General features: G+C 56.4%; 2 protein-coding genes across 10 annotated transcripts in view; one reads left to right on the forward strand and one right to left on the reverse strand.

Annotated features, from left to right (window-relative positions):
* The first annotated feature begins 5,518 nt into the window (after window positions 1-5,518).
* On the forward strand, window positions 5,519-20,902 carry LOC143842819 (deoxyribodipyrimidine photo-lyase-like). Of its 2 annotated transcripts, none has more exons than XM_077348052.1 (10): window positions 5,519-5,685; window positions 6,439-6,994; window positions 7,531-7,676; window positions 9,619-9,801; window positions 11,330-11,488; window positions 12,429-12,627; window positions 16,885-17,037; window positions 17,925-18,046; window positions 18,590-18,749; window positions 19,694-20,902. In XM_077348052.1, exons 2-10 carry the CDS (start codon window positions 6,661-6,663, stop codon window positions 19,852-19,854), a joined length of 1,617 nt encoding a protein of 538 aa, XP_077204167.1. In that variant the 5' UTR covers window positions 5,519-5,685; window positions 6,439-6,660; the 3' UTR covers window positions 19,855-20,902. The 2 variants fall into 2 exon arrangements, with proteins under 2 accessions (XP_077204167.1, XP_077204166.1); XM_077348051.1 differs by having other exon boundaries at window positions 6,595-6,994; window positions 19,694-20,901.
* A 777-nt stretch (window positions 20,903-21,679) lies between these two features.
* The window catches only part of RUBCN (rubicon autophagy regulator), a 62,786-nt gene continuing 57,977 nt past the window's right edge, over window positions 21,680-26,488 (reverse strand). For all 8 annotated transcript variants that reach the window (XM_077348061.1, XM_077348060.1, XM_077348059.1 and 5 more), the window contains 2 exons: window positions 24,973-25,066; window positions 21,680-24,226 (listed from right to left, as the gene is read on the reverse strand). In XM_077348061.1, coding sequence (XP_077204176.1) covers window positions 24,054-24,226; window positions 24,973-25,066 — 267 coding nt within the window. In that variant the 3' untranslated portion in view covers window positions 21,680-24,053. The remainder of the gene's footprint in view (window positions 24,227-24,972; window positions 25,067-26,488) is intronic.

Genomic DNA, 26,488 nt, shown 5'->3' on the forward strand with positions numbered 1-26,488 from the left:
CCTCTGAGACAAGCATGCCCAACCCCGTCTCTTTGCCAAAAGGACGCTGGCCTCCCAGGCCGTGTTGGGTGAATCCCGCTCTGCTGTGGCAGCCACTCACGGTGCAAGAGAGGTTCATGGCCTGAGCACGCTGCCTCAGCCATGAGTACGCCATGGGGCCGCCCACCATGACAATGTCGAGGACAGGGAAGAAGAGGAAGAAGAGGTCGAGCACCTCTGAGCCACAGCCCTTCCCCAATCAGCAGGGAACTGGCTAATTAAACTACCCGCCTACTGGAATTAGAATCACACAGAACCTGAAGAGACCTCCAAAGGCCATCCGTCCTGCCCCCACCTTCTCGGGGACTTGAAAATCACACTCTCCTGACGGGTGCTCATCCAGTCTCCTCCTAAAACTTCCAACGAAGGGGACTCCACCACTCTCCGAGGCAGCAGGTTCCATCTATGAACATCTCGCTGTCAGAAAATGCTTCCAAATATTGAAGAGGAACCTCCTTTCCTGTCATTTGAACCCATGGCTCCTTGTCTTGATCTCTACAGCTGCAGGAAGCAAGTTGCCCCCCTCTTCCACAGGTCTACCTTTTACCTCGTGGAGCACCAAGAAGCCCTCCCACTTTTTGTTACCAAATTGGTTTTAGGTCATCTTTGATGAATCTGCACTTTTCTCAAAACAAGCATTTCTTTTTAAATTTTCCTTTTTTTACTCCCTTTGGCCAGGGCTTACATGACAGGCACACCATTAAAAGAAAGCCAAACCGCTACCTGGCAAAACTGGGCAGATTTTGGCCTCGGATTTGGGAAGGGGGACTTGGCTCAATGGGATAACCTCTGCTTGGCATGCAGAAGGTCCCAGGTTCAATCCCCGGCAGCATCTCCAGTTAGGACAGGGCAGGAGGGGATGGGAAAGACCTCTGCCTGAGACCCTGGACACCAATAGAGGGGTCGTGGTTCAGTGGCAGAGCCTCTGCTTGGCAGGCAGGAGGTCCCAGGTTCAATCCCCGGCATCTCCAATTTGAAGAACCAGGCAGGAGAACAACTGCAGGTCAGAGCACACAACTGATCTGGATGTACTGAGGGACTGATTCAGCACAAAGCAACTTCATGCATCCCCCCCCCCCCCAACGCAGCCGCCCCTCTTCTTGCACGACCTGCTTCCATCCATTCCTCCGTAGGGATCGGCGTGAGTTTCCTTGAGGACTTACCACAAATCCCGGTGTTCTGGAGCCCCAAGAGTAAAATGGCCACGGAGGCAAGGTGCAGGGGAGCCATCATTGCTCAGCTCGTGTCTCCTGGGGCCGGGTGCCCAGGCAGTTCTGCAATCTGCTCTCGGAAATCCCGGCCTTCCCCGACTCTGAGGGCCTGGCTTCAGGGGGTGGAGTGCTCGGGGCCACGGGATTTCCCCTGCATGCCTCCTGACAACGGAGCAGAAGTGTTTCCTTTTGCGCCTGGAACAAGGTGAGGGTTGTTCTCCAAACAGCAAAGCTTGTGTGTGTTTGGGGAGGGGCCATCGTTGAGGGGTGCCAAGCGGTACAAATGCTCATACGGATGAGCCAGACACAATCCGCAGAGGCGGAAGGTAAACAGGGGCTGGTTGCATCAGGCATGAATCTGCCCTGTTTGCCTTAAGATATTGCTGCAGGTGGCCGGATGAACCTGACGGTTCAGAGGGCGAAACTGGAAACCGGTCGGGCTTCACTCGAGGACTCTGTTCAAAGCCAACAATTGCCTGGTTTTTTTATACCGCACTGTTCACTCTCCGAAGGAGTCTCAAAGTGGCTTCCAGTCGCCTTCCCTTCCTCTCCCCCACAGCAGACACCCTGGGAGGGAGGTGGGGCTGAGGGAGCCCTGACTGGGAAAGAGACGTTCCAAACTCCCCTTATTGTTCCTTCCCCATCGTGAACATCGAAGCATAGAGTTGGAAGAGACCTCCAGGGTCATCTAATCCAACTTCCTGTGGCATGCAAGAAATTCACCACATGAACTGCCTCTGAACATGGAGGGTCCCTTTGGTGCTTTGGGGTGCTTCATGGTGACCCTGGAGGATTTCCATGGTAAGGACCACAGAATTGAGAGCAAGGGAAGTTCTCATACCCCCCCTATCCACGGGTAGTCAAACTGCAGCCCTCCAGATGTCCATGGACTACAATTCCCATGAGCCCCTGCCAGCATTTGCTGGCAGGGGCTCATGGGAATTGTAGTCCATGGACATCTGGAGGGCCGCAGTTTATTTGGAATACTGTGTCCAGTTCTAGGAGCTGCAGCTCAAGTTCGAGGGTTTACTGGACTAAGAGCCATGGGTTCAAATTATGAAGGTTCCGCTTCAATATTAGGAAGCATTTTCTGACAGTGGGGGCTGTTCGTAGATGGAATCTGCTGCTGCAGAAGGTGGTGGCGTCTCCTTCATGGGAAGCTTTTAGGAGGAGATTGAGTGCCTGTCTGGAGTGGGTGATTTTTAAGTCTCTGAGAAGGTGAGGGGTTGGACTGGATGACCTTTTGGGGTCCCTTCCAGCTCTGTGCCATTCTGATTCTGACCAAGATGGCAAAATGAACATCTTATCTGATGAACAGATTGTCAAGCGTTGCAAGAACTCACAACAAGCTTCTTTATTAAAGAAAGCGTTTATTGAGAAGTTACTTCATACACCTAAGCTAAGAAAGTCAAATCTGCCTGAGGACAGATTTGCCTCCCCTTATCAATAGAGTTCTCCCGCCTAAAACTTGAAAGTTCCCAGGGGAGGGGGAAAGGAGGCACCAGGTGCCATAAACCATAGTGTTACAACTCGCACGTCCTTGGTCGTCTCCGGACAAGATAAGATGATATGGTTACAAAAGGCAGACCCAACCGGGAGGTTCAAAAGACAAATAATTCACAGCTCCCTGTGATAACAGGATGCAGCAATATATTTTATTTATTTATTTATTTATTTATTTAGATTTATATACCACCCTCCCCGAAGGCTCAGGGCGGTTTACATTAAAACTAGTCAACGATACATGAAACAGTCTTCGTTAAAACATACAGTAATTAATAACAGTGGTTGTAACCATATAACAGAATAATGTAACAGTATAACAATATAATAAAATAATATAACGATGGAACAGTGCAATATAGTTTCAGTTTCAGGCATGCAAGCATAATATATGGGCCTTGGGTTACATAGGGCCCCAAGAACAAAGCAGAGAAAAGACAAAATAAATAAAGATGGAGAAACTCATGCTAACTCATGGCAGGGTTCAACAGCAATCCTGACACAGATCAGTTCTGAAATTTGAGGAGAGACGGTGTATTGTTCCTCTGAAAGCAGGAGTCAAATCTAGAATGAGTTGTTAAAAGTCTTGCATCTGATTGTATCACAATGAAGAAGCAGAAAGAGAAGTTGTTCTAAGACCTAAAGGGCATATAAATGGATCCCAACAAAAGTTATTTCTACTATATAATGAGGGGGAAGGTTGGGGACAAAACACGTCCTGTTTTTTCTTGATGTGATCCAATAATTACTTTTTTCCTTTTGAACTTTGTTTGGGGCCAAAGTTAACACTTACCTACCTACCTGTTTATGGCTCCAACCACCCACAGAACCTCTGTGGAAGCACCACGACTGTTTTTAATCTGCTATTATTTATTCATATTAATTTTGAATCTGAATTTTATCTGTTGTAACTTTGTATTTGATCTGTTGTAATTTTGTACACTGCCCTGAGCTGGCTTGAGAGAGAGAGAGAGAGAAAAATTGTTTATCTTAAAAATTCAAAACTAATGATGTCTAAAAACAGAGGACAGAGGGTGAATGGACACCAGAGATCTTGCAAAGCAAGAAACACAACTGAATTTTAACAGATTTGTGTCTTTTGGTTACAATGTTCAGATTCAGTATAAGACAGCTTTCTTAAACAGGAGAAAATGTTTGGAACTGTCCCAGCAGAATTGCCAGGGGGGACCTGGGGATCCCCTGAAATTTCAGCTCATCTCCAGGCTATAGAGGTCTGGAAGAAACGGATGCTTCCAAGGGTGGATGTAAGGGGGGGGGGTCCCCCCATCCTCCCGAATCTCCCTTCCCAAATCCCTAAGCAGTCCTCCCCCCATCCCTGTGGCCCACCAGGGACCTGGGGGGGGGGAATCTGGTAACCCCCTGCTTTAAACAGGGCTTTCCTCAAGCCAAAAACAAGTGGCAGCCTCCTTGTGCCTACGAGAACAGCTTCCCCGCTTCCCTCAAGCCCTGCAAGCCAGTCTCCAGGTCAAACGGAGTCCTCAGCAAGGCAGAGGCCATGAAATCAATGAGCGAGACCCATAAAGGGACTTCTCCCCCCCCACACACACACACACCCTAGTTGTTTTTAGAGGCTCCTTCCTGCCTCTGTGCCCTGCCGGTCCAGGGTTCCTCATTCCAAGCAGGGGTGGCATTCTTTGCTTGAATGAATAGCAACCGATTCTGCAGCCAATTCTTCCTCCTCGCAGGGGATTAGAATTTTTCATATTTTCTCTTCTTCCTTCTTCCTCTCTAGGTGGATGGAGGCATGCTTTTGGACAGGGTTGCCAACCTCCAGGCGGCACCCGAGGATCTTCGCTATTATACCTGATCTCCAGATGACGGAGAACGGTTCCCCTGGAGAAAACGCTGCTTTGGGGCATTCTACTGTGTTGAGGTCCATCCCCCCACCCTCCCCCAGGCTCCATCCCCAAAATCTCCAGGGATTTCCCCACACAGAGCTGGCATCCTGGTGGTTTACCACTGGCTAGCCAGTTAGACATGACACGGAGCTGCTCTGTGTGTAAACCTGGTCACCTCTGTCTCAACTCTGGCCTTGCTGTGTTCCAAAAGTGCCCCTGCTCATTAGGGTTGCCAACCTCCAGGTGGGAACTGAAGACATCTAGAATTACACCTGCCCTCCAGATGAGGGTTCCCTGGCCACTGGGGGAGGGGTGGGGGTTAGATCCTGACGACACGGGGGTGGAAACAGAATAGAAACCTCAGTGAAGTTCTATGCAATTGCGTACAACCTCTGAAACATCCATTTTCTGCCAGGGGGAGGTGATCTCTGCAGAAAAGTCGTAATTCCGGGAGATCTCCAGGTCCTACCTGGAGGCTGGCCTCCTTTCGGGGTCCATTGCAGTTCTCTGTTTCCAGCCCAGAGCCGGCAACGCCAAGGGAGCCTCCCCGCCCAGCCTCACACCCTCCTCCTCCTCCTCCTCCTCCTCCCCCCCCAGGGACGCCCAAGGGGGTCACACCGTTCAGGATCGCCCAGCATGGCCCCAACCATCCACCCGGCCTTCCTTCCTTCTCCATCCTTCTTATGGTTGCATTCCTCCTTTAATGCAAGCACCCCTGAGGAGCCCAGGTGATTGCACCTGCAAAGCACCGGCATTCAGCATCAAGCCCCAGGTGCGGCGCGGGGAAAGGGCTGCTTGCGCATGCGTGCCCTGCAACCTCACGGCTCGCCGCCGCCCTCTGCCGGCGCCTTCCGGCATCTCCCGCGCCCAATCAGCCGGGGAGCTCCGCCCCTTCCCCCCACGTGCTCCGCGGGAGGACAACAGTGACGTCAGCGAGCCTGGCAGGAGAAGTCGCCGCGTTCGATCCGGGCTTCATTCATAAAAACTGAAGCCGCGCGCTGGGGCGAGTCACGTGCCTCCTGCGAGCCCGCCCCGCGTTGTGTAAGCCGGGCCCGAAGCCCCGCGGAGCGCCGGTGAGTGGCCGAGGAGCGAAGGGCGGCCTACCTTGTCAGGCCGTTGTGGCGGCCAAAGCTGAGATAGAGGAGCCGGGGGAGGGAGGGGGGGGCGGAGAGGCCGGGGGCGCGCTGCTCCTTCCCCGCGATGGGGAGGCGCTGGGCGGGAGGCACAGAGTTTCCTTCCTCGGAGCTCCTTAGAGCAGGGGTAGTCAACCTGTGGTCCTCCAGAGGTCCATGGACTACAATTCCCATGAGCCCCTGCCAGCGGCAGGGGCTCATGGGAATTGTAGTCCATGGACCTCTGGAGGACCACAGGTTGACTACCCCTGCCTTAGAGTCCTGCCGCCGGCCCCAAGCGGTTCCCTGCACGCAGCCCTCCTGCTCGGGGGCTCAGAGGTGCTTTGCAAAGCAGCAGGGCGGTTCAAGTGGTGGGCCTGAAGCACCTTAACTGTGGAGGCCAAAGCAAACTATGGCAAATTAGGAAACTGTGTCACAATATCCAAATTATTATGCCCTATATGATCATTTCTCGCTAAAACCCCTAACCAGTCCTTTTGAGTTCAGTTGTCGTTTGCAAGAACACTGGAGAAATCCAGCCGTCAATGTTGGTAATTAAGGGCAGCCCCTTCCCCCGTTGGGGCTGGGTGATGTTAGGGTGCTGGTTCATGTGAGTCTGAGGAAGAGGGTCTGCACTCCAGAGCTCACGCCTTGAATCAAGCTTTGCTGGGCTTAAAGAGGCCTGACTGGACGCTTATTTTTGTTACGCAACAGATCCATGTTTGGGGCTCCTGGATTAGCCTGAAGGAAAGACGCTTCCTCTTCACCCTTCTGGGGAGCCAGCCTGTCCGTTTCTCCCCCTGGAGGGGGGCAACTCTGGTCTGGCCTGGTGGGGCTGATCCTCCGTTCTTCTCTGCCCCCTACTTCCAGGTTCCCACCTGCCCTTTGCCTTTCGGTTCCTCCTGGCCTCTGCGGGTTCGGCGGCCCTGGTTGGCCATGTCTCCCAAGAAGAGGAAACGGAAGCCGCTCGGAGGAACGGAACTTGGCACCGCAGCGGAAGACGATGGCGCTGAATCTCTGTGCTGGACCGACGACCAGGGCACCCTGGCGGAAGCACTGCCTGCCGAGCGGATGGCGGAAGGGCAGGCCAGGCCTTGTGGAATCGGGGCCCTGGCAGAGGCCGTGAAGCAAAGCCGGGCCAGAACGGCACCGTCGGTGGCAGAATTCAAGTACAGCAAGAAACGGGTGCGCTTGATCTCGCAGGAGTCCGAGCTCAAGGAAGGGGCCCTGGGGATCCTGTACTGGATGTCCCGCGATCAGCGGGTGCAAGGTGAGCAAGGACCGCGGTTGGCTCACGTCCTTCCCTGAGAGCAAGTGTCGTGGTTAAGTGCAGCAGACTCTAATCTAGAGAGCCGGATTTGGTTTCCCGCTCCTCCACTTGCAGGTGGCCTAGTCACTGTCCTCTTAGGGCTGTTCTTGCAGAGCAGTTCTCTCAGAGTTCTCTCAGCCCCACTGACCTCACGGAGTGTCTGGTGTGGGAGAAGAAGGGAAAGAGGTTTGCCAGTCGCTTTGAGACTCCTTTGGGTAGTGAAAAGCAGGGTGCAAAATCCATCCCTCCTTCCTTCTTTGGGGTGTGCTGTGCTCCATTTCTCTGCTCCTGACTGCAAACAGGCCCAGAGCAGGAACTCGTGCTGAGACACAACTGGAGGCTGGCAATTCTGCAGTCTGCCTTGGAGAGACACCTGGGGGAGCAGAGGAAGGGGGCATCTACCTGGGGCTAGGGATCCTGCCTTGCTGATTTGGGAGGGGGAGCTTGGCCTTCAGCATGATGCTGCTATGGAAGGTTTCTTGCTGTTTTGCTTCCAGATAACTGGGCCTTTCTCTATGCCCAGCGCCTGGCCTTGAAGCAGGCTCTCCCGCTGCACGTCTGCTTCTGCCTGGTGCCCAAGTTCCTGGACGCCACCATCCGCCATTTCGGCTTCCTGCTTGGAGGCCTGAAGGAAGTAGCTGAGGTAGGGGCACCCGGGAGCACCTTTCGGGGGTCAGCATGAAGGAAGGATAGTCAGAACGACGGGTGGGTGGACACCAAGCTGCTACTTTGGGGGTGTGCTGCAGGCTTCTGCAGGCTTCCAGTCTCCTTGTGGTTGTGGTTGGACTCTGTGTGAGGCTGGACTGGATGGACCCTTCCTGGTTCTTCTCCGGGGAAGGCCTTGGCCTCTCTGCCCTGTGGCTGGCCCTGCAGAGGAACTGGCTGACCCCTGGGTGAGACAGGAGGCTGGACTGGAGGGGCCCTCCCTGGCCTGACGCAGCAGGGCTCTTCTGAGGGTCTTCTCAGGGGAAGGCCTCGGCCTCTCTGCCCTGTGGCTGGCCCTGCAGAGGAACTGGCTGACCCCTGGGTGAGACGGGAGGCTGGACTGGAGGGACCCTCCCTGGTCTGACCCAGCAGGGCTCTTCTGAGGTCCTTATGAAGGCCTCTCTGCCCTGTGTCTGGCCCTGCAGAGGAACTGGCTGGCCCCTGGGGGAGACGGGAGGCTGGACTGGAGGGACCCTCCCTGGCCTGACCCAGCAGGGCTCTTTTGGGGTCCTTCTCAGGGGAAGGCCTCGGCCTCTCTGCCCTGTGGCTGGCCCTGCAGAGGAACTGGCTGGCCCCTGGGTGAGACGGGAGGCTGGACTGGAGGGACCCTCCCTGGCCTGACCCAGCAGGGCTCTTCTTGAGGGTCTTCTCAGGGGAAGGCCTCGGCCTCTCTGCCTTGTGGCTGGCCCTGCAGAGGAACTGGCTGGCCCCTGGGTGAGACGGGAGGCTGGACTGGAGGGACCCTCCCTGGCCTGACCCAGCAGGGCTCTTCTGAGGGTCTTCTCAGGGGAAGGCCTCGGCCTCTCTGCCCTGTGGCTGGCCCTGCAGAGGAACTGGCTGGCCCCTGGGTGAGACGGGAGGCTGGACTGGAGGGACCCTCCCTGGCCTGACCCAGCAGGGCTCTTCTGAGGGTCTTCTCAGGGGAAGGCCTCGGCCTCTCTGCCCTGTGGCTGGCCCTGCAGAGGAACTGGCTGGCCCCTGGGTGAGACGGGAGGCTGGACTGGAGGGACCCTCCCTGGCCTGACCCAGCAGGGCTCTTCTGAGGGTCTTCTCAGGGGAAGGCCTCGGCCTCTCTGCCCTGTGGCTGGCCCTGCAGAGGAACTGGCTGGCCCCTGGGTGAGACAGGAGGCTGGACTAGAGGGACCCCCATTGGTCTGATCCAGCAGGGCTCTTCTGAGGGTCTTCTCAGGGGAAGGCCTCGGCCTCTCTGCCCTGTGGCTGGCCCTGCAGAGGAACTTGGGAGGCTGGACTGGAGGGATCCTCCCTGGTCTGACCCAGCAGGGCTCTTCTGAGGGTCTTCTCAGGGGAAGGCCTCAGCCTCTCTGCCCTGTGGCTGGCCCTGCAGAGGAACTGGCTGGCCCCTGGGTGAGACAGGAGGCTGGACTGGAGGGACCCTCCCTGGCCTGACCCAGCAAGGCTCTTCTGAGGGTCTTCTCAGGGGAAGGCGTGGGCCTCTCTGCCCTGTGGCTGGCCCTGCAGAGGGACTGGCTGGCCCCTGGGTGAGGTGGGAGGCTGGACTGGAGGGACCCTCCCTGGTCTGACGCAGCAGGGCTCTTCTGACGTCCTTCTCAGGGGAAGGCCTCGGCCTCTCTGCCCTGTGGCTGGCCCTGCAGAGGAACTGGCTGGCCCCTGGGGGAGACGGGAGGCTGGACTGGAGGGACCCTCCCTGGCCTGACCCAGCAGGGCTCTTCTGAGGGTCTTCTCAGGGGAAGGCCTCGGCCTCTCTGCCCTGTGGCTGGCCCTGCAGAGGGACTGGCTGGCCCCTGGGTGAGACGGGAGGCTGGACTGGAGGGACCCTCCCTGATCTGACCCAGCAGGGCTCTTCGGAGGTTCTCTGTCCCTTCATAACAAAATCACATCCTCCTTTTCCTGCTTTCCAGGAGTGCCGGGATCTAAGCATCCCCTTCCACCTGCTCACCGGGGCCGCCAGAGATGTCCTGCCCCCCTTTGTGGCCAGGCACAGCATTGGCGGGGTAGTGACCGATTTTGCCCCTCTCCGTGTTCCCAGGCAGTGGCTGCAAGATGTCCGCGAGAGGCTCCCGACAGATGTGCCCTTGGTTCAGGTAGGAGAAGAAGGAGAAGAAGAGCTGGTTCTTATAGGCTGCTTTTCTCTACCTGAAGGAGTCTTAAAACAGCTTGCAAACCCCTTTCCCTTTCCCCTCCCCGCAACAGACACCCTGTGAGGGAGGTGGGGCTGAGAGAGCTCTAGGAGAACAGCGACTAGCCCAAGGTCACCCAACTCGCTGCAGAACAGAACTGGTGCAGTGGGATTGCCACTGCATGACCCTTCATTTTGTTAAATTGCTCCCTGCTTGTCTTGCCACCCATTGTTCATTGCTGTGCGTATATCACCTGACGTTTCCACTCTGCGCTTCATGCATCTAAAGAACCCTCTAAATTAAATGGTCTAGCCTGGGATGAGTTTGGCACCACGACGGACACAGCGGCATTAAAGAGGAAGCTGTGTGCGCAAAAAGCCAAGATCTAGAGCCGCAAAACATCAAGGAATGGGAATGATTGCAGGAGACGATGAAAACTGCTTCCCTTGGTGCCTAAAACGCCAAGGGACGGGCCAAGTGAGCGTGCAGCTGACGAGGGGCCACCCCCAAGGAAGCCCTGCCTGTATTGGCCGCCCTTCTTGTCTTTGAAGAGAAGGTACGCCACGAAAAGGATCTGATGTCGGTGTGCACAGTTGGAACGGATCACGTAGGCAAAGCTGATATTTGAGGTCTTGAGGGACCACATTTAGCCATTCAGATTCAAAATTCGGGTCCCTGAGGAAGTGAGACGTGACTCACGGGAGCTCCCCCTCGGCTACAGATTTGGTTAGTCTTCAAGGTGCTACTGGACTCTTGCGTTTCATCACAGGATGTCATAGTCCCATTGTATACGGCACTGGTCAGACCACACCTGGAGTACTGTGTGCAGTTCTGGAGGCCTCACTTCAAGAAGGATGTAGATAAAATTGAAAGGGTACAGAGGAGAGCGACGAGGATGATCTGGGGCCAAGGGACCAAGCCCTATGAAGATAGGTTGAGGGACTTGGGAATGTTCAGCCTGGAGAAAAGGAGGTTGAGAGGGGACATGATAGCCCTCTTTAAGTATTTGAAAGGTTGTCACTTGGAGGAGGGCAGGATGCTGTTTCTGTTGGCTGCAGAGGAGAGGACACGCAGTCATGGGTTTAAACTTCAAGTTCAACGATATAGGCTAGATATCAGGAAAAAGTTTTTCACAGTCAGAGTAGTTCAGCAGTGGAATAGGCTGCCTAAGGAGGGGGTGACTCCCCCTCACTGGCAGTCTTCAAGCAAAGGTTGGATAGAAACTTTTCTTGGATGCTTTAGGATGCTTCGGGCTGATCCTGCATTGAGCAGGGGGTTGGACTAGATGGCCTGTATGGCCCCTTCCAACTCTATGATTCTGTGATTCTGCTAATTCAGAAAATTCTTCGTGGTAGATTCTCCTAAAACCTTGGAATGGGGAGGGTGAGGGGCAGTTGAGTAACCTGGTCTATTATGCCTGTCTGTCTCAGAGCTGTGTCCTTGAAGCCTTCCAGAGAAGGTCACGGCATCCGTCTCCCAATAATCTTTCCAGGTTGACGCGCACAACATTGTCCCTTGCTGGTTGGCCTCTGACAAGCAGGAGTACGGCGCCCGGACAATCCGGCGGAAGATTCACGACCAGCTGGCGGAGTTTCTGACCGAATTCCCACCAGTCGTGAAACACCCTCATCCCGGCACCGTCCAGGCAGAGGTAACCGTCACCTCTGGGGCTGGGAAACGTGTGGGTTGTGTGTGATTGCTACTGTTCTTCGCTGCCCAGTTGTGGCCAACTCACGACGACCCTGCGGGGTTTTCAAGGCAAGGAATGAACCGAGGGGGTTGGCCCTTGCCTGCCACTGGACTTCCTTGGTGGTCTCCCTCCCAAGCGGTGCTGATTCTCTGAACCTGGGCAGATTGTGAGTGGGTGGACATTAGAAATTTTGTTGTTGCTTGGCTCCTGTGGCCTTTCCTTGGATGCCCAGGGAAATGCCCATCGCCACTGTGGGGTGGTAGGTGAATTCCCTCCAGGCCAGGCAGGATTCGGGAGATTTCTGCAGGGGGGGGGGAACTCACTTGGGCATGAAATTGGAGTCACCGTGGGTGGGCAGGTAGTTGGGAGTTCCTGCATTTTGCAGGGGGTTGGACTAGATGACCCTGGAGTTCCCTTCCAACTCCATAATGCTACTAACCAGGGGCAATCCTAGTATGGCCTAATAGTAGCGTGCAGCCAAGTTATGGCAGGCTGGAACAGTCCTGTTGGTTTCCGAAGCCAGTGATTTTCAGAGGTGGCTTGTCATCGCTGGCCTCTGCTTGGGGGTCTCCCTCCCAGATACTAACCAGGGCTGGCTCTGCTTAGCTTTCAAGATCTGACCAGCTCAGGCGAGTCTGGGCTGAACAGGGTGGGGAACTGCACCTAGCTAACTTCTGGTATTCACTGCCACAAGAGGTCAACGCTTGGCTGACTTTATGGACCTCAGAGGCTTAGCTTGACCACGAGAGGGAAGAGTCACACCGACCTGGCAAGAGCCGGAGACCTCTCGAAGAGAGCAGCCTCATGAACCACTCCGGCCTCCCTGCCAGCTCTGGGCATTTGTATTCTGGGAACCTTCCTCACTGAGGACTAACCTCTTGGGCGGCTTCTCCTCTCCCAGGCCATCGATTGGGACGCCTGCCGTGCCAGCTTGCAGGTGGACTGCTCGGTCAAGGAGGTGGGGTGGGCAAAGCCGGGTACGGCCGCTGGCCTCGCCGTGCTGGAAGAGTTTGTGGAGAAGCGGCTGAAGTTCTTCGGCACGGAGAGGAACGATCCAAACAAGGCCACCCTGAGCAATCTCTCGCCCTGGTTCCACTTTGGTGAGTTGGGCGGAACGGGGGCAGCAAATCCGGCATGTCCACCTTTGGGGGCCTGGGACAGACTCTGTAGGGAGTCCAGAAACCTTTTGAACCCATGGGCTACTTTTGAATCCTAGCACAACATGGTAGGGGTTGTTGGATTGACAGCCCCCCCCCCAGCTCCAGGTTGGGAAACTCTAGAATTTTGGGGGTGGTACCATGCCATAGAGACTACCCTGCAAAGCAGCCATGTTCTCCAGGGGAAATGGTCTTTAATCTGGAGAGGAGCTGGAATTCCAGGAGATCTCCAGGCCCCACCTGGAGGCTGGCATCCCAAGCCCACCCTCCAAAGCAGCCATTTTCTCCAGGGGAACTGATATTTGCAGACTGGAAGAGCTTTTGTGAGTCACTGCTCATTTCTTCAGATTCAGTGAGAATGAGGACAGAATTTGCTTTTTCCACTTGCCCTCCCAGCCCTGAGAGGTAGGCCAGAGACTCCTTCAGATACAGAAGAAGTGGGCGGGGACTCGCAAAAGCTCTTCCTCTGCCACAAAATTGTCTCTTAAGGTGCTCCTGGACTCTGGCTTTTTTTGACTGCTAAGGACAGACTCGCTGTCGGGAACCCGCTTGCTAACTGAAAAACAGGGTGCCCCTTTGAAGAAAACGTCACGCCAGGCCTGGTGAACGATACAACAGGAACAAGCTTTATTTCAGCAACGTGGAGTCCGCTGGTATGGAGTAAGAGCTTCCACCGAACTCCAGGTGGAAGCTCCCTTTTATACAAAACCCACCTCCTTAGGCTGTATTGCCCCACCCAGTACTTGCGGAGGGAACATGCTGATACAATCATGACTCATGCACATATGCGAGGTTTTCCGGGGTTCCTGATGGCCCATTTTCCTGGAACAAAGGGCCATCTCCGGGCCCTTGTCAAAAGGTGGAGGGGGACATTGAGGTTCTTTAGCGGCCATTGCCACCTCAACGATCGGGTGGGGCGCCCAGCTGCCGGCTTGCCTATGATCACCATGCCCTACCTCCGTGATCGCGGGCGCCTCTGATGGCGGGGTTCGGTCCCGTTCCCAAGCCACCAAGGACCGAACCACGACATTCTGCCCCCCCAAAGGTCCATTCTCCAACCCCCCGGGGCGGCCAGGATACCGCTTGTGGAAACGTTCAGTGAGTCGGGGCGCAAGGACGTCCGCTGCCCAGACCCATTCCCGGTCCCCCAAAGCGAAGTCCTTCCATTCCACGAGGTACTGCAACTTCCCCCTGTGGAGTCTAGAGTCCAGGATATCCGCCACCTCGTGGTGCTCCCCCCCCGGCAGGACCTCGGGCGCTGGCGGGGAAAACACGGGGTGCCAAACGTCACCGTCCGGAGTTTTTTTTAGAAGGCTCACGTGAAAGACGGGATGGATGTGCCGGAGGTTCTTGGGGAGCTTGAGCTTGACCGAAACTTCGTTGATCGGGGCCAAGACCTCGAAAGGCCCCAAAAACCGAGGGCCTAGCTTCTTGCTGGGCAAATTCAACCGTAGGTTCCGGGTGGAAAGGTAAACTCGATCCCCCGGTCGGATCTCCTCAGCTGGTCGTCTCTTCCGGTCGGCGTCCTCTTTCTGCGCTGCCTTGACTTTGTGGAGCTGCTCCTGCAGCGACTTCCAGCAGCTCCCGGCACGCTTCCCCCACTCGCGAAGGTCGGCCGATTCCCGGGCGGGGACCTCTCCAAGCTCCGGGAAGTGTCTCAGGTCTGTCCCGTAGACGACGGCAAAAGGCGACATCTCCGTGCTGCTGTGGTCTGCGTTGTTGTACGCGAACTCGGCCAGGGGGAGCAGGGGCACCCAGGTGTCTTGATGATAGGAACCGAAACACCGCAAGTACTGCTCCAGTACTTGATTAACCCGCTCGGTCTGCCCGTCCGTCTGGGGGTGGTAAGCGGAGCTCAGCCCTTGCTCGATGTCTAACAGGCGCAGGAAAGCTTGCCAAAACCGGGACACGAATTGTGAGCCCCGATCGGAAATCACCTTGTCCGGCAGCCCGTGCAGTCGGAACACGTGATCCAGGAACATCCGAGCCAACTGTGAAGCACTGGGGACACTGGCGCAAGGAATGAAATGGGCCTGTTTGGAAAATAGATCTACCACCACCCAGATCACCGTTTTCCCCTTGCTGGGAGGCAAGTCTGTTATAAAGTCCATGGAGATCACTGACCACGGCCGGGTCGGGACCTCGAGCGGGTGCAGCAGACCTTTCGGCTTGCCAACCCCCGGCTTGCAGGTCAGGCAGACAGGACAACCACTGACGTAAGCTTTTGTGTCCCGCCGCAGACTGGGCCACCAAAACCGCCGCCGGGCCAACTTCCAGGATTTTACGAAACCGAAGTGCCCGGCGGTCTTAGCATCGTGGCAGAGGCTGAGGGCTTCCCGTCGTAGCCCTTCCGGGACGTAGACAGCCTCCCCCCTCCGCCAGAGACCGGAGTCCAAAATCAAAGAGTCCCGGAGCTCAGCCAGCTCCTCGTCTGCCCCATAGGCTGCCACTAGGCGGTCTCGGAGCGGGGCGGTCGCCGGGTCGGGTTCCCATTCCTCCCTGGCCCGCCGCCTAGTGACGACCCCCCGTCCCAGCTGCTCCTCGCCAAACACGGACCTGGTGCAGGGAGCGTACCCCTCCCCATAATGCGGCAGACGGGAGAGGGCGTCCGCGAGGAAATTCTCTTTGCCGGGGATGTGACCAAGCTTGAAATTGTACCGCGAAAAGAACTCCGCCCACCTCATCTGCTTGGCGTTCAGGGATCGCGGTTGCCGGAGCGCCTCCAGATTCTTGTGATCTGTCCAGACCTCGAACGGCTCCTCTGTTTCCTCCAGCCAATGCCGCCATTCGGTGAGGGCGAACTTAATCGCAAACGCCTCCTTCTCCCAGGTAGACCAGTTCCGCTCCGTTTCGGCGAATTTTCGTGAGAGGTAGGCCGCCGGCCTCAGCTGTCCCGCCTTGTCTCGCTGCAGGAGAACCGCCCCGGCTGCTGCGTCGCTGGCGTCGACTTGTACCACCATCGGCTGGGTTGGGGTCCGGGGCCCGCTCACCAGTACCGGGCTCGTCCTCGTCGCTGGAGACGTCCTCACTCGACGCGATCCCCTCCGCCGTTGTATTACCAGTCCCCCCGGGCCCGGCCCGAGCTTGCTCACGGGCTTCAGCTGCCTGCAAGCGCCTGGCCAAGTCCGCCATGGCCCGCCGCAGGTCCTCTAGGGATTCCTCAGGTCCTACCGGGCGAAGCGCCTGCCTCAGCTGGGTGTCCCAGGTTGGGGCCAACCCCCCAGACCTCGGCGCGCTCCCCGCCGTGCTTGGGAAACCCATGGCCCGGCGCCTTCCCTTGGCCGCCGCTGCCGAGGGTCTCGGGGTCCCGGACAGCTGCTCCTGGCCCCCCGATTTTCGGAGGAAATCTCCCGGGGACATTAAACTCATGTTCCCGGGGTTCGTGGGGGTCGAGACCGCCCCGTTGCTTGAAAACGCCATCTCTGGATCCGTCCCGATAAGCGCTCGGATGCGATGCCGACCCTGGAGTTCGGTGGGAAGCTCTTACGATGTCGGGAACCCGCTTGCTAACTGAAAAACAGGGTGCCCCTTTGAAGAAAACGTCACGCCAGGCCTGGTGAACGATACAACAGGAACAAGCTTTATTTCAGCAACGTGGAGTCCGCTGGTATGGAGTAAGAGCTTCCACCGAACTCCAGGTGGAAGCTCCCTTTTATACAAAACCCACCTCCTTAGGCTGTATTGCCCCACCCAGTACTTGCGGAGGGAACATGCTGATACAATCATGACTCATGCACATATGCGAGGTTTTCCGGGGTTCCTGATGGCCCATTTTCCTGGAACAAAGGGCCATCTCCGGGCCCTTGTCAAAAGGTGGAGGGGGACATTGAGGTTCTTTAGCGGCCATTGCCACCTCAACGATCGGGTGGGGCGCCCAGCTGCCGGCTTGCCTATGATCACCATGCCCTACCTCCGTGATCGCGGGCGCCTCTGATGGCGGGGTTCGGTCCCGTTCCCAAGCCACCAAGGACCGAACCACGACACTCGCTCGGCAATCAGTCATGATCTGTCTCAAGAGCATGTTTAAGGAATCTTAATCAATCTTGGAATTCACGATGGGCCAGAAAGGCTTGAAGCTTTGGAGGGCAAAATTGATGGCTAGTTTATCCGGTGCGTGAGGTTGGGCCAGCCCAGGGTGTTTTCCGTGGTGCTAAAAAGCTTTCACGTGGTCAGTGGTGCATGCAACATTTTCTCCCACAGGCCAGGTTGCTGTCCAGAGGGCGATCCTAGAAGTCTCCAAACACCGCCGCAGATGCAGGGAGTCGGTGGACGCTTTTGTCGAGGAGGCTGTGGTGCGCCGGGAGCTGGCAGACAACTTCTGCTTCTATAATCCGCAATACGATCAGGTTGAAGGTAACAGCCAGGCAGCTGCGGATCTGGGGTCTGCCTCTCGGGGCGGGGAGGGCTGATGGAACAAGCACGTTCTGTGCGCCTTCATTCCCGCTGGTGCCAGTCTTCCCTCAAAGCTGTAGAATCCTAGAGTTGGAAGGGACCTCCTGGGTCATCTAGTCCAACCCCCTGCACTAGGCAGGACACTCACAACACTGCACAGGACACTCACTGTGCAGGGGAACAGCCGCACTTTGACACAAGAATCCCCAGAGAAGCAGTCTGGAGCTTGCTGGGTCTTGCCCATTTGAGGTTCCAGCAGTTCTGATCAGGAGGTGACCTGCTTCACTCTTGCTATGCTTGTGCTATGCATCTCTTCTCTGTTTCAAGGGGATGAAAACTTGGAGATCTATTAATATGTTCCCCAGAGCGCTCTTTGATCGAGCAATGCTAATCAGCAGAGGATCCCTGGCCCCGAGGAAATTTGTCTGGCCTCAGCCAGAGGCTGGGCCTTTTGGGTGGAACGAGCTCCCAGGAGAGATCAGGGCCCTGCCGGAGTCTCTGAATTCCACCGGGCCTGCAAGACAGGTCTCCTGTGCCAGGCCTGTGGTTGAGGCCAGCCGATTAACAGCAGCAATTCCAGCGACCTCTCGGGCCTCCCTCCCGCCCTCCACTACCCTGTTTCCCCCTCTTGGTTCCTCCTTAGCTCAACATCTGGTGGGCCAGGGTGGTGATGAATCGGGATCAGTACAGGCCGGAGTGATAGTGCCCAACTGCAGTTTGCACGTTTTTATCATTTTAGCTTGTTTGCGTTGTGATTAATTCATCGGTTTCATTATGTTTTAAATAGGGTAAACTGCCCCGAGATTAATAATAGTCTTGAGATAAACATTCATGGCTGCCACCCGCAGGTGCCCCGGCCTGGGCGCAGACGAGCCTGGCGCTGCACGCCAAAGACAAGAGGACTCATCTGTACACTCTGAAGCAGCTTGAGGAAGGGAAGACGCACGACCCTCTCTGGAACGCTGCACAGGTACGCTCCCTTCCAGCCGTCCAGAGACGGAGGGCAGGGCCAGGCTGCCTTTGGCTGGGGTCCCAAGGTCAAACCCCGGCTCCTCCAATCAGAAGGCTCAGCTGGCAGGTGATGGGAAAGACCCTGGAGAGCTGCTGACAGCCTGAGTGGACCGCGCTGGCCTGGAGGGACCGGGTTTCTTAATCAGGATAAGGCAGCTTCATGAGATCTCTCCATTCTGTCATTTGATTTGAGGGGGGCACAGCTGAGTGGCAGAGCCTCTGCTTGGCATGCCGGAGGCCCCAGGTACAATCCCTGGCATTGCCAGTTACAAGGACCAGGCAGGAGGTCATGGGAAGGCCTCTGGCTGAGACCATGGAGAGCAGCTGCCAGTCAGAGTCAGCAATAGCGACCGTGTGGGCTGATTCAGTAAACAGCAGCTTTGCGTGTGTGAGAGAGAGAATGCAGTGGCCCTTGCATGGCCTTTGCTGGCAGGGACAGCATCCTCTGACCTCAGGGGCACTTGCTCTTACAGTAATTTGCCTTCTCCTCCTCCTGCCTCAGCTCCAGATGGTCCACGAAGGGAAGATGCATGGATTTTTACGGATGTACTGGGCCAAGAAGATCCTTGAGTGGACCAGCTCCCCCGAAGAGGCCTTGAAATTCAGCATCTACCTCAACGACCGCTACGAGTTGGATGGCAGGGACCCCAACGGATATGTGGGTCAGTGCAAGCGCCTAAGAGACACCATGTTGGGTCAGGCCTGTGGCCCCTCCCCTCCCACACTCCGTGTCACATGGGGGCCAAAACCCAGCAGGGCCAGAACTCCAGAAGCCCCCTCACTCTTGCCCCCCCCCCCAAGCCCCAAGAAGACGGAGCATCCCTGCCCCAGACATCTTATAGCCAGTGATGGACCTCTGCTACGAATGTTCATCCAGCCGGGATTCTTTACCAAATTGGGCTCAGGCGCCATTCTCTGAAGGTCGATAAATATTTTTGGAACTCACCCTCTCATTGGCTGCCCTTGGGTTTCCTCTCTGCATGGGGCGCCACTCCTGAGGTAGCCACTCCGTGGTGGTCCTTGCCTTCCTGAGGTGCGGCCGTGTTGTCGCGTGCCCGCCATCTTGTTGGGGACCCCGGGTGGAAAAGGGGCTTGGCCCATGTGGTCGCTTCGCCTGGGCAGAAACGCCAACCCTGCATAAGTTGCAGGGTGGAAAAATCTTTGCCTTGGGTTTGAAATCAGCCCTGGTCCAAAGTTATCTAAGATTCCCTTTAAGACAGGGGTGGAGAAACAGTGGCTCTCCAGATGTCTACGGACTACAGTTCCCATGGGCCCATGGGAATTGTGGTCCGTGGACATCTGGAGAGGCACCGTTTGGCCACCCCTGCCTCAGAAGTGTTTAAATCAGGGGTAGTCAAACTGCGGCCCTCCAGATGTCCATGGACTACAATTCCCAGGAGCCCCCTGCCAGCGAATGCTGGCAGGGGGCTCCAGGGAATTGTAGTCCCTGGACATCTGGAGGGCCGCAGTTTGACTACCCCTGGTTTAAATGGTCAAGCTTTCCCCATCCCATAAAAGCCCCCTCCCCCCCGCCTCTGTGTTTCCTCTGTGCCCCTGCTGCTTCCACTTCTTGAGATGCTGCCTCCTCTTCCTTCCCCCTGCTCAGGCTGCATGTGGTCCATCTGCGGGGTCCACGACCAGGGCTGGGCCGAACGGGCCGTCTTCGGCAAGATCCGCTACATGAACTACGCGGGCTGCAAGAGGAAGTTCGACGTCCACCAGTTTGAGAGCAAGTACAGCTCTCCGAAGCCCCCCCCCCCTTCGTAGGCGACAGCAAGCGGGCACCGAAGGGGCCTGGGCTCCTGGGCTGAGGGATGGGAGCTCTTCGCCTCTTGAACTTTAGGAGTAGCTTTAATGCTTGTTGCTGCAGCCCCATTTAGCCAGCTGCCTTTTGCGGGATTTTGAGAATGTGCAAGGCCGCTTCCATCGCTGCCGGGAGGGGCGTGACCCTTAAACGCTTCCCCTCCCGCCCCACACAATGCCACCCCCTTCCTCAGGCCGAGAAGCTGCAGGCTCAGTAGATTCATTTCAGCGAATGTGGAGGGGAGGGGGGAGTCCTTCCCGTCAGGCGTGGCCGAACTCTGGCTCTTGAGATGGATTAATTACAATTACCACAAAACCCTGCCTGTTGGTGATGCTGGCAGGGGCTCATGGTAACTGTAGTCCACGGGCAACTGGAGAGCCACACTTTGCCTGGTCTCTGCCAGTTTCTCTGCTGGGGGTTAACCCGGTGAGTTTCTCTCCTGTTCTGCCTTCTCCCTCCGCAGTCTCCTTCGCCTCCCTGTAGACCAGGGGTAGTCAAACTGCGGCCCTCCAGATGTCCATGGACTACAATTCCCAGGAGCCCCTGCCAGCGAACGCTGGCACGGGGCTCCTGGGAATTGTAGTCCATGGACATCTGGAGGGCCGCAGTTTGACTACCCCTGCTGTAGACATTTGCAGGGGAAAGGGTGATGAATCGCCCCGGCTTGGATTTCTGCCCTGTAAAGGAGTTTTCCAGCTAGGTGCTTTGCGTGGTGGGGATAGAGGGAGGGGCCGATCCAGGGCGCTGGAGCAGGATTGAAGCAGCAGTGTGTAAGGCTTACACTTTTGATAACTCAGGGACACTCTGGGGCCTTGTCTGGTTAATCCTAAAGGGAACGGACCAACCGCCCCCTCTTTGAGCGCTTTTCTGAACTCACGGTTGCTGCAGTCTTCATGTCCCACCAAGGGGCTTCACTAGTCAGTAGGTGGCAGAAGCGCAGGGCATGGAGTGACTGGGGTGGGGGCTTGGGGGTTTGGCTTTGCGGTGCTTTTTGAGAAAAACATGCCCATTTAAAAAAGTGTCGCAGTTGTTCATTTGTTGATGCAAAAGCACTCTGGCCTTGAAAAACAAGACTTGGGCGGGGGGTGGGGGAGGAGACTGACGGACGGCGGTGGTCTTGGCAAAGCCGAGGACTGCATGGGCATGGAAGTACAGCACAAGGGGTTCTTATCTTGCAGCAACACCCCTCCCTCCCATGAGAGACAATTGTCAACAAAGGAGGGAAGGGGAAAAACAATATTGTCCGTTCAACTTTCCAGTGCAGGGGTCGTCAAACTGCGGCCCTCCAGATGTCCATGGACTACAATTCCCATGAGCCCCTGCCAGCGAATGCTGGCAGGGGCTCATGGGAATTGTAGTCCATGGACATCTGGAGGGCCGCAGTTTGACGACCCCTGCTGTAGCAGAGTTCTTTCCCAGCAGCTGCCTGGGCTCCTTGAAGTGGAGAGGCTGGGAACTGAACCTGGGACCTTCTGCATGCCAAACGGTGCTCCTAGCCACTTATATCAAGCTGGCTTTTGGTGGGGAATCTCCTGTGGGTAGTAAAATGCATGGAAGAAAAAACAGCTCTTCCTTTAGAGCCTTATTTCCTCCATCTCCATTACTCTCACAATAGCCCTGTGAGGTGGGCCAGGTCCCAGGTCACCCAGCAAGCTTCCAGTGGGGAACTGAACCCATGTTGTGCAGCCGAAGCTAGTAATGACCCTCCCCCCCGCCCCCAGCAGAACAATTCAAAGGATCCCCAATGCTATCCCAGCACTCAGGCAACAATTCAGGCTCCAGGAAAAGTTTCAGGTTTTTAAAAAACGGTTTATTATGGACGGCATTTTCATCATTATGCTATGCAGCGGAACAGCAGGCGGGCATCCAGTCGAAACAACGCAGGCGGCAAAATCTTCCCCAGACTCCGCGGCCAGGGAGTTTGTGCCGGTCTCAGCCTCATCAGCGCAGAGTCGGGCTTTCTCAACCCCTCGGCTGCACCTCGGCTTCTCTCTCAGGCCTTCCAGGAAGACGTCTGGGGTGCCGAGTGGAGAAAGACCGCTCTGCTGCCCCGCCCTACATGTAAAATCAGTGCTTTCCTATCAGATGGCCGGCCGACGGCGGGAGTCGGCGGGCAAACAGAAGAAATGTCTCGGAGTGCCGAAAGTGCTTGTGGAAGAAAACGGGCAAACAAACATTCTCTCCGAGTCTTGAGAGGCAGCGGGCCGGAGGGGGGCCCAGCGGAGTTGGCAGCTGGACTGCCGATCCCAAGTGCAATTTGCAAAAGGCCAGGCTGAGACAAGAGGGGGTGGGGTGGGGTGGTACGGATCCAGCACCCAGCGCTGGTGCCGGCCGGTCGCAGGGGATGGTGAACGGCCACCTTCAAAGGTGAGCAAAGCAAAGGTGCGTTGGCCAAGGGGAAGACGGATGTTCATGGGGCAAACTAGCTCTGTTCCAGGCCACGGTGTCTGGTTTTGTTCAGGTGGCAGCCGCTGGGAAGCCCATTTTTCAGGTTTATTTGGGGGGAGGGGGGAGATTGCAAGACCTGGGCCGAGGCTGTTTACATGAATCGCAAAGGCACAAGAACCACAGCCTGCAGAGCGAGTGGTCCCATCAAAGGCAACCGGTTAGAAACAAGGGTCTTGCATTCGAGCGGAAGCAGGGGGCATTGAATGGACCTATTCTATCAAAGGATCAAGGGGAGCCTTCCCGCGAGAACCCCTTCGATGAAGGAGCAGAGAGGCAGCCAAAGTTTTCAAACGGGGTTCTCCTGCTGCCGATTCCTTCTGCCTAGCTGAACAAATTCTGGTTTGGGTTCGGACAGCTGTCTCTGCAGAGGCCAACTGAGAAGTGAGCCGGTAGGCAAGTTGCCAGGCACCCCCGGGGGCCAATTGTTTCACTGGGGAAGGAGGGATCATTCACACTTCAGTCCCAACAGAGGCCGAGGATGGAGGTCTTGGAATTGAGCAAGTGCAAATTGTACCGTGAGATGAACGTCTCGTAATGCCGCTTGTCAAAGGCCCAATTTAAACACTGCCCGGGCAAAGCAGCTACACAGCATGCCCTGACAGCCCCCTGCCCCCCTGTGGCCCAGGTCAACGGCCTGATACTGGAAGTGACCCAATTGGAGCAGAACCCCGCCCAAGCGCCAGGCCCAGGGGAAAGTGCAGCCGACTGGGCTTTTCAATGGAGCCAAGGCGGACGTTTGAAGAAGGGGCTTGTCTTGCCAGGCACCCGTTTGCTCCTCCGGGCGCAAAGTAAGATCCTGCCAGTGCAGCTTTTGCACCCTGAATGTCTCACACCTCTAACTGGAGCTCAGAGTTGTTTTAATGGACTTCAAGCCATTCGGGGGGGGGGGGGGGAGACACCAGTTGTGCGTCAAAAAAGGGACACTAGAGTGCGCCCTGAGGGAATGCTGGCGGGTGGCAGAGGAAGAGGAACGTAGCTTGGGGCATGGGACACGGACTGGGTGGCCAACATCGCAGGGGGGGGGTCCTTGAGCAACACAGTTTGGAGCAGCCGGCCCCGTCTCTGCCTCCACTCCATGGGGTGTGCACCGCACGTTTCGGGTGGGAGGGAAGGCGAGAGAGCAGAGAATGTGGAAGCCGTGGGGAGGAGGGGGCCGCTCTCAGTTGATTTTGGACCTGCCAGTTTGTGAAAGGCCGGGAGGGGGGGGGGGAGGTTGCTGCTCCTTGCTCGCTGGCTTTGCAGGCACAAAACGGGGGGGGGGGGGGGGAGTGGAAGTTCGGCAGCCAGGACTCCAGGCAGTGGCTTCGGCAAGAGGAAACCCTTGTGGGGGGCGCCTGTCCCAGCTTTGCAGCCTTGACAGGGAGCAAAATGACTCTAGAGTGTCCTTTTCCCTTTCAGAGCCCCCCAAGAGACCCAAGCGGCAGCCCATTGCACCTCGTGAGGGCTGCTGAGGCCGCCGGCTGCCAGTTGTGGCTGTGGCAAAGCGTCACCTGCTAGTGCATTTTTGTCAGCGGCAGGAGTGGCAACGATTTGTCACCCCCTCCCCAAGAGGTCCGGCAGCTCAGGCCAAACAGGGAATTAGATCGACCAGAGCCAAGTGCATAAGACACCCCCCTCCCCCCAGGGGCCCAGACGGTTCACGGCTTCTGTACTGTCCGTGCAAGGAGGCCGTCCCAGGTCAGGCTCCGGGAGCAGAGGCCATGGCTCCCCGCCGTCACGTGCCTGCTGTGGCTTCCGGCTCCTCCTCCTCTCCCCGCTGCTCCTCGTAGTCGGAGAGGTCGGCCTCCATGCTCTGCTTCGCCAGCAGCTCCCTCCGCGCTTGGAGCCGCTCGCACCTGGGGCAATGCCCCGCCCGGAAGCAGTCCTTGTGGTAGCAGGCCTTGCATTCTGCACGGGGGAGAACAAAACCGGCAGCTCAGCAGACTTTGTGACCGGCAGTGGTCTCGCAACACGGACCGGAAGCGCCGAAAGATGTCGGGAGAAACTCAAGGGGCCGGAAAGAGCAAAGCGTCCAGCAGCGCCTTCAAGGCTAACCAGACTTGTTGGTCTGCAGAAGCAGCTCCCGAAAGCTCCTCCGGTGCCACAAATCTGGGTAGTCTGGAAGGAGCTCCTGGACTCTGGCTCTTTTCTGCTCCTACAGGCCAACCAACACGGCCGCCCATCTTGATCTGTCTCCGTGGAAGGCACATTTAGCTGTACAGAACGGGAATCCAGGTCTCTGCAGAAGGGAGCACTGCCACAAATTTTTTTTTTTAGTCTTTTTAGGCAGGCTTTCTCAAGCAGGGTTTTGGGAAACCCTGGGGGTCCTTGACCGCTCTGGAAGGGTTTCCTTAATGGGTGGGAGTTGATTAATCTTTAATATCTTTCTTAAATTTCATAATTTCATAAATCACCAAGTATACACAGCATAACTGCCTTAGCCATAAAAATGAGGGAAGCCATGTTGGTCAGGCCAGTGGCCCTTCTAGTCCAACACTCTCGGTCACCCAGTGGCCAAACCCCAGGGGCCATCAGGAGGCCCCCCCGCAGGGCCAGAACTCCAGAAGCCCTCCCACTGTGGCCCCCAAGCACCAAGGAGGAGGAGGAGCTGGTTTTTTGTACCCCACAAGCGCAGCTCCTGCCGTCAGGCCTACCTTCACATGTCCGGCACTTATTCAGCTCAAAGGGGAAGATGATGTCCTCGTCATTCTGGCAGAACTCGCAGATGAATCCTTTCGCCTGGCACAGCTGCGGGGGGGAAGAAAGAGAAGCGGATGAGGAAGATGCAGACAAGAAAGGGACTGAAGAAGAAAAAGACTGTGGGGGTCGTGACGCTGCTTGGAAGCAGTCTGGGGGGCTCTGAATCCGGAGCACCGTTAGCCCAAATGGACAGGGAAATAATAAACCCCACCTTCTGTCACAAGCACACCTGTGGGGATGTTCAGGGGTTTCAATTCAGGGGAGGAGTCCTTGCAAAGGGGGGGACAGACTGCTAAATAAGGCGGTGTTAAGCCCCTCCGGCGACCATTTGCAAGTGGATGTTTCCGTCTCACGCAGCAAAACCCGGCTGCCAAGCACATGGAGGGTGGATTGACAGAGCGTCATTTCGTCTGTGTGGAAGTGCCTGAACTCAGCTTCTTGGCTCTTTCTGATGGGCCTGTTTCTGCCCTGCGCACCCCTGTCCCACCTTAGCAAAGCATTTCACATGAACATGCAGGAAGCTGCCTGAGGCTGAACCAGAACAAAGTTTGAGTCCAGGGGCACCTCTAAGACCAACAGAGTTTCATGCAAGGGGAGAGCTTTCGTGGGCACATACAATGCAGTAGAAATTACAAGACCCCACATATTAGCAGAGATTGGGTTAGTGAACCACATCACAAAGATGTTTAGCAGATTCAAGGGCCGGACCGAAATAACAAGGTGAGTGTATAAGGAGATCAATCCTTTGGGTCCAACTCTGGGGAGCAAACAGTAAAGGAAATAAGAATGTCAAGATTGGAGATCAAGGGATAAGTGCATTCCTAATTGCGGAATCTGAGAGCAATTAAGAGAGAAGCTGTCGCTCTGCTCCTTCCATCTCCACCAGAGACAGGTTCTCCTACATGCTTACGCCATGAGTCAAACTCCGTGGGTCTTCACGGTGCCCCTGGACTCAAACGTTGTTCTGCTGCTTCAGACCAGCATGGCTGCTCACCTGAATTTATGCTGAGTCAGATTCTTGGTCCCTCATGGTCAATGTTCTCTACTCAGGCTGGCAGCTCTCCAGAGTCTCAGACTGAGGCCTTTCCCATCCTCTCCTGCCCGGCCCTTTCACTGGAGATGCCGGGGATTGAACCTGGGACCTTCTGCCTGCCAAGCAGAGGCTCTGCCACTGAGCCAGGGTCTCAGGCAAAGATCTTTCCCATCCCCTCCTGCCTGGCCCTTTCACTGGAGATGACACTGGGGATTGAACCTGGGACCTTCTGCATGCCCAGCAGAGGCTACGCCCCTGAGCCACAGCCCCACTTCATAGTTCTCTAGGGTCTCAGGCCTAGGTCTTTCCCATCCCCTCCTGCCTGGCCCTTTTCACTGGCGATGCCAGAGACTCAGCCTAGGACCTTCTGTGAGCCAATCAGAAGCGGATGTTCTACCACTGAGCCATGGCTCATCCCATGCTGCACTTTCTGAAGG

This window comes from Paroedura picta, chromosome 8, assembly GCF_049243985.1.
Source record: "Paroedura picta isolate Pp20150507F chromosome 8, Ppicta_v3.0, whole genome shotgun sequence".
In the NCBI taxonomy this organism is placed as follows: Eukaryota; Metazoa; Chordata; class Lepidosauria; order Squamata; family Gekkonidae; genus Paroedura; species Paroedura picta.

Bases quoted from the DNA above. Each gene is read 5' to 3' on its own strand.
- LOC143842819 (XM_077348052.1), top strand. From the start codon at position 6,661: ATGTCTCCCAAGAAGAGGAAACGGAAGCCGCTCGGAGGAACGGAACTT. The intron at 7,677-9,618 runs GTAGGGGCACCC...CCTGCTTTCCAG, and splicing joins GCCTGAAGGAAGTAGCTGAG to GAGTGCCGGGATCTAAGCAT. The intron at 17,038-17,924 runs GTAACAGCCAGG...TGCCACCCGCAG, and splicing joins GCAATACGATCAGGTTGAAG to GTGCCCCGGCCTGGGCGCAG.